Source organism: Phodopus roborovskii, unplaced genomic scaffold, assembly GCF_943737965.1.
Source record: "Phodopus roborovskii unplaced genomic scaffold, PHOROB, whole genome shotgun sequence".
Lineage (NCBI taxonomy): Eukaryota > Metazoa > Chordata > Mammalia > Rodentia > Cricetidae > Phodopus > Phodopus roborovskii.
This window is the reverse complement of record NW_026125894.1, coordinates 612,790-618,092: the sequence shown is the minus strand read 5'-3', so window position 1 is coordinate 618,092 and position 5,303 is coordinate 612,790. Positions and strand designations below refer to the sequence as shown.

The 5,303-nt window shown below is 49.1% G+C and overlaps 1 protein-coding gene across 2 annotated transcripts; it reads right to left on the bottom strand.

Annotated features, from left to right (window-relative positions):
* Positions 1-301: 301 nt before the first annotated feature.
* On the bottom strand, positions 302-3,896 carry Ripply1 (ripply transcriptional repressor 1). Of its 2 annotated transcripts, XM_051178916.1 has the most exons (5): positions 3,785-3,896; positions 3,220-3,321; positions 2,264-2,318; positions 1,627-1,691; positions 302-1,132 (listed from the first exon to the last, which is right to left on the bottom strand). In XM_051178916.1, the coding sequence occupies exons 2-5, from the start codon at positions 3,318-3,320 to the stop codon at positions 877-879; spliced, it is 477 nt and encodes a 158-aa protein (XP_051034873.1). In that variant the 5' UTR covers position 3,321; positions 3,785-3,896; the 3' UTR covers positions 302-876. The 2 variants fall into 2 exon arrangements, with proteins under 2 accessions (XP_051034873.1, XP_051034872.1); XM_051178915.1 differs by lacking the exon at positions 3,785-3,896 and having other exon boundaries at positions 3,220-3,369.
* Positions 3,897-5,303: the final 1,407 nt, after the last annotated feature.

Here is a 5,303-nt window from a genome sequence, read left to right as displayed (position 1 = left end):
TGTGACAACAGTCCCCAATGACTAAGTGAGAAAATCCATCTCACCCTTACCTCAGGCCTCATCCTCTACCCACAACTCTCGAGCTGCCCCATTGGGGGGGGTTCCTGAGCTGCCCTTGACGTTTAGTCAAGCCTGACTCCACAAGTGAACAGAGATAGCCCGGCAAGAGGCTTTGTCCCCTGAATTACATTCTCAGAGGAGAAAATTCTGTCAGCTGGCCTCAGGTAGAGGTAGAGCAACGAACTGACCTCTGCCTATGGCTTCACAATACGGACAGAGTTCAGTTAAGAAATCAGTGCAATTCCCAGAAAACGGCAAACATCATTCCATTTATTTTTCTTCTGATTCATCTTCTGCCAATACCCAGACTGAATAGCAGGCAAAGTAGATGCAGGTCCCCAGACAAGCAGATTCTCAAGATGCCTCCTGCTGTTCCATCCCCTTCCCCTTCCCTTCCCTGGAGATGTCCCAGGATTGCTTGGATCTGGTGTTGGTGTCTCAGGAAAGGAAGATGGAGGTCAGCCTTTATCCCTTGGACACTGGCTCATATGGCTATCTTGAAGAATTGGGGGAATCAAAGGGCCCTGGGGAGTGACTGCTCTCTTGTCCAAGGGCATCCCCAGCCCTGTTCTATTTCCCAAGGGCTTCAGAAATCAAGCCTTCCTGATCCCCTTCCAGGTCTTGGGAGCTTCCTCCTGTTGGCACAAGAGCAGCCCAGACAAGAACATGCCAAAGGCCTAGACTTGTGGGCCCATCAAGAGAGCCAGGGTGAGCTAGACTGTTTGAGTACACTGGTTCCAGTCCAGAAAATTTGTGTCTGGAGACTCTTAGCTAATCGATGCCCTTGAAAACATGACAAGTGTAACTGGGACTGTTTCAGTTTGGACAGGTCAGGGGTGGGTCAGGGGAATGAGCTTCGGCCTTGTGTGCTGTGGCCTCTGGTACCCTCGTACCCTCTTCTGGCCCTGTTTCATTGACCTCTTCCTCTTCGTCCTCCTCCTTGTCCTCCTCATCCTCTTCGCTGTCAGAATCTTCATATAAGTTGATGGTGGCTTGGACAGGGAAATTTTGTAGTAATATCTCCCCGGCACTGTACAGGTAGTCAAAGGAACGGGATTTAGGCCAGAAGAGCCTGCAAACAAAACAGAAGCAGGGCCCCTAACTAAGGCAACTCTCAGATGTAGAGGGACCAGTCAGGCCAAGAAGGAAGCACACCCCTTGGAGCTGGTTGCTAGCTTCAGGAAAGGTCTGAGAGGGAAAGGAAGAAGCAGCTTTGGTGTGGAATCGTTGCGAGTGTTACAAAAGTGGTTCTAAGAAAGAACATCACCTCTGATGGGCCTGTAGCTGTGGTAGAGGGTGGGTCACCCCAGTGTCTTTCAATGCTAGCACTGACACCACTAACCGCTCCATCATCCCAGCCCTTCCTTTTCTACTAAGGATTCTATCAGTGGTGGGTTCACAGGATTCCATCCATAGGGCTCAGGGACGGAGAAGTCCCTCTGGGGAAAGTCACTTTGGCCTACTGAGTTCCATGGTCTCTTTCCTCGTGCGTCATGGCCTTGTCATGAGCATACATAGAGCTCATGGCTGTTTGTCACATTCTGAACTTGAACACCAGAAGCTTACCTGACAGGGTGATGGAACTCAGACACAGCCTTGGTGGCCTCCGCAGCTGTTGCCCCACCAGCAGCCTGTCCAAAGCAAAAGCTAGAATGTGGCTTAACTGCCCCTCCCATATCAAGGGTCAGGGATCTGCAGGTTCTGACAATCTCCAAAAGACTCGAGGCATCTCTGAGATCCAGCCACCTCCCAGCCCTGCCCTACAGCAAGGGGTCTGTCTTGGATCTGGTTGAAAAACAAGTAGCAAGAGTCATGGGGGTTGTTTTCTTCCCTGACCCTGTTCCAGTGTCTGTTTGGAGACTGTCCAGGGGACAGAGTTCTCTTAGAGGACAAAACATTCATGGAGCAGAGTGGGAGAGCACTGGATTCCAGCACCAGCTCTACCACACACTTTTGAGGCCAGCCCAGACCCCTTGCCCACTCTAAGCCTTGATGTCCAGCCTCATCTGTCATGGAAATCTTAGCCCTGCCTTCCTCCCAGGGCTGCTGTGGGGATAAAATGTGAGCAGAGTTGGCAAAATGCTCCCCCAGATCTGCAGCCTTGGACTGGAGTCAGGGGATGTCTGAGAAGGGACATGGCTGTCAGTTCCCATGCAAGCATGTCACAGGACCCCCAACTCACCCAATCCACCAGCATCCTCACCTGCCTTGGTTGATCATTTATGGAGGATAGCCAGGGTCTCCAAAGACAAGTTTCTCTAGGATAAACAGAAAAAAGAACAATTGGCACAGGAAGAGACTTAAACATAGGCCTCTTCTGATCACAGAAGAGGCCTCCTAAAGCTTGGCTCACAAGCCATCTGCTCTGGAATACCTTTGGTCTCCTGAGCACTGAGCCAAGGCTATGACAGATACCCCTTGTCTCTACTCCAACAATGTTATCACTGCTCTTATTCCACTGTTTTGGGATTGTCTGTCTGAGCCCCTTAAGCTGAAAGAGTTGTCTAGGCATATCTGAACCGCCATTCCCCTACTACTATGCCTTGCACACAGGAGGGACTTAACTGTTGAATGTGAATGTGAAATGTGCAGAGGAGAGAATGCCAGCTATATAGGGAGTATCTTGTGGCCTATCTCCTGCATCAAGTAGTAGGGAACAGAATTCTGCCATTTTCCTAGCTGGACCTAGAATACTCCTTGGCCCATTACTTTTCCTCTAGATTCTAGAGGCAAGGAGGAAAAGCAAATAGGAAACTTGTGGCATGCTCAGGACGGAAGTAGCACTCCAACCAAAAGCCTCTTTAGACTTTGTCCCTTTTACTCTATGCCATCTCTTACCATCTAGGCCCCACAGTCCAGGTTGCATTAAAGCCCAATTTCCAGAGCAACTTCTCCCTTTCCCTCAGGAATTGGACAGACTAGACCATGAGGGTCAGGCTACTTGGCTTTCAGCTTTGGCAATGTTCGGTGCCCCTCAGCCCACTCCTGCCACCTAGAGTGATGAACGAGGTAAAATATTCCAGCCAAAGGTATAGAGGGAGATCAGAGGCTCTTTGTTGCCTCTCTTCTTCAAAGAGAACAGGGCCACTACCACCATGGACCATCTCACTATCTCCCTCATTCATTTCCCTGAGTTCAGGCTGTCAAAGTTTCACTTACCTTCCACTTTCAGAAACTTCTTGTCCATTGATTTGTGCTACAGCAGGGGCTTGGGCCAGGGCCAGGCCAGGAGAGGCAGCAGCAGGAGCAGCAGGGTCCATCCTAGAGACACCAAGTCAGATGACTGTGGCCTATTCCAGTCCTCAGAACCTTCAGCACTCTTGGCTTTTTCCCCCAGAGACCCTTTTATAAGCCCTGCCTTGACTCATCAATTATTCAGGCAGTGCAGGGGTGGGGGAATGTGGGATGGTTGTGAAGGTTTAGGGAGGGGGCTCCTGGAGTGAGAGCTATGTCCTTGGGTGTGAAATCTCTCGCTGTTGAATAAACAGGGTCCCCGGTGTAGGTGAGGGGTCTGCTGTAGCCCCAAGTCAGAGAGGAAAACAAAGGGGCAAATCTCACACCATTTGTGTGAATTCCCCAGGCAGTGTCAAGGCCCAAGGTGGGAAGGAGGGGAGCTCGCACCCATGTTTGTCTGGGGCAAAGGGCTGGGTCTATGGGCCTCTAGCAAAGCTGGTTCCCAGTGAGAATAGAAGGCTTCCAGCTCTAAGAAGAGTGAGGGACTCACCAAGTATTTCAGCTCAAATCCCAAGTAGATTTGCCAAGTGGACCTGACACAGGGTCACTGCCATGAAGCCTGTCACGTGGCTTAGGATAAAGAGGGGTTCTGGGTGGAGCAGGTCCAGTCTCTTCCAGGGTAAAACTCAAGTCATCTGTCAGTGCCTCCCTACCCCTGCCTCACTGCTCAGTTGACTTGCAAAAGTGCCTAAAGCCCCCTCTGGCCTCAGCAGAAAGCTGTGTGGTATGGGGAGCGGGCCCAGGGAGTTTGCAGGGCAGATTCCAAATGGCACAGCTCAGCTGCCAGTTTAGGAGCCCAGGTGCTGGAGGCCGGGAGGGCTCTGCCCAGCACTGTGTTGCCAAAGGACCATCAGAGTCCTCAGTCCTCTCACGTGAGATGAGGGTGCTGGCCCTGGGGTCCCCAGGCCCCTGACAGCCTGAACACTCTGTGACAAGAGCTGGGGAATGGGTACTGACCCCAGCAAGCCAAAAAGGTTTGAGCAGAGTGTTTGGCATTAGCCACCTTTTGGGCCTTAGCCAACAAGCTTCCAGTTACAACAACTGGCAGGCACTTCATGCTTAGAGGTTTCAAAAATATTCCTCCTGACCTCAGTGGCCAGCACCTGCCTAGATTTAGTGTCTTGGATGTTCATCACAGCCTGGTTTGTAATGCTCAAAAATTAGAAACTGCCTCAGTGTCCAATAATAGGAAACCCGTTAGTTTTGCTAATCGTGGACAATCCATGTAATCACATACTGAGCAGACAGTGAGAATCATGGCATCATCGCAGAAAGCTGTAAAGCTGGATGCTAAGGGGTGGGGACTAACTTGATTCAGGGGCTCCTTATCTAGCTCCCGCCTCCCAGCACTCTGCTTGAATTTGAGCCTCACTGTGATCTGTACAGCAAAGAAAAACAACTAAAGACAGAGTTGCGGATATGGCCCAGTGATGGAGCATGGCCATAGCAGGGCTTGACCTCTAGCACCAGAAAAAAAAAAAAAAAAAAAAAAAAAAGAAAAGAAAAGAAAAAAAGCAACGTCATGTTAAAATGTCCTGGTGGAGGAATGCATAAACAGCCAATGTATTCAAGACTGAAACTCCTAAGTTTCGAAAATATTACTTAGGACGATCCCATTTTGATAAGAAAAAAATGTGGAATGTACAGTATGCACAGAAAAAAAAATAGGCTAGTTAGTAGAAAAGATGTTGCAACTGTCAGCTCAGGGGGTAAGAGAGAAAGGTGGAGCTTCACTTCCTTTATGATTTTGTGATGTTTTTGAAACAGTTTCCACAACTGAACTGACATTGTTTGGCGCACAAAAAGTAAGAATAAATAAAGACCAAACTTGAGTGGGTATGGATGGGAGGTAGGTCTAGAAAGGTTTGAGAAACAGGATGCATGGAATTATATATATGTACACACACACACACACACACACACACACAATTATATATATGTTTTAACTGATGAATAAAATTGTATATATTTTTAAAAATATAAGAAAAGGAAAAACAGGAACCTCTTGG

What these genes read in the sequence shown, in the direction of transcription:
- Ripply1 (XM_051178916.1), bottom strand. Translation starts at nt 3,320, where the DNA reads ATGGACCCTGCTGCTCCTGCTGCTGCCTCTCCTGGCCTGGCCCTGGCC. An exon ending in GAAGTTTCTGAAAGTGGAAG is followed by an intron (nt 2,319 to 3,219) that starts GTAAGTGAAACT and finishes TGTTTATCCTAG; the next exon opens with AGAAACTTGTCTTTGGAGAC. An exon ending in GAGTTCCATCACCCTGTCAG is followed by an intron (nt 1,133 to 1,626) that starts GTAAGCTTCTGG and finishes TTTTGTTTGCAG; the next exon opens with GCTCTTCTGGCCTAAATCCC.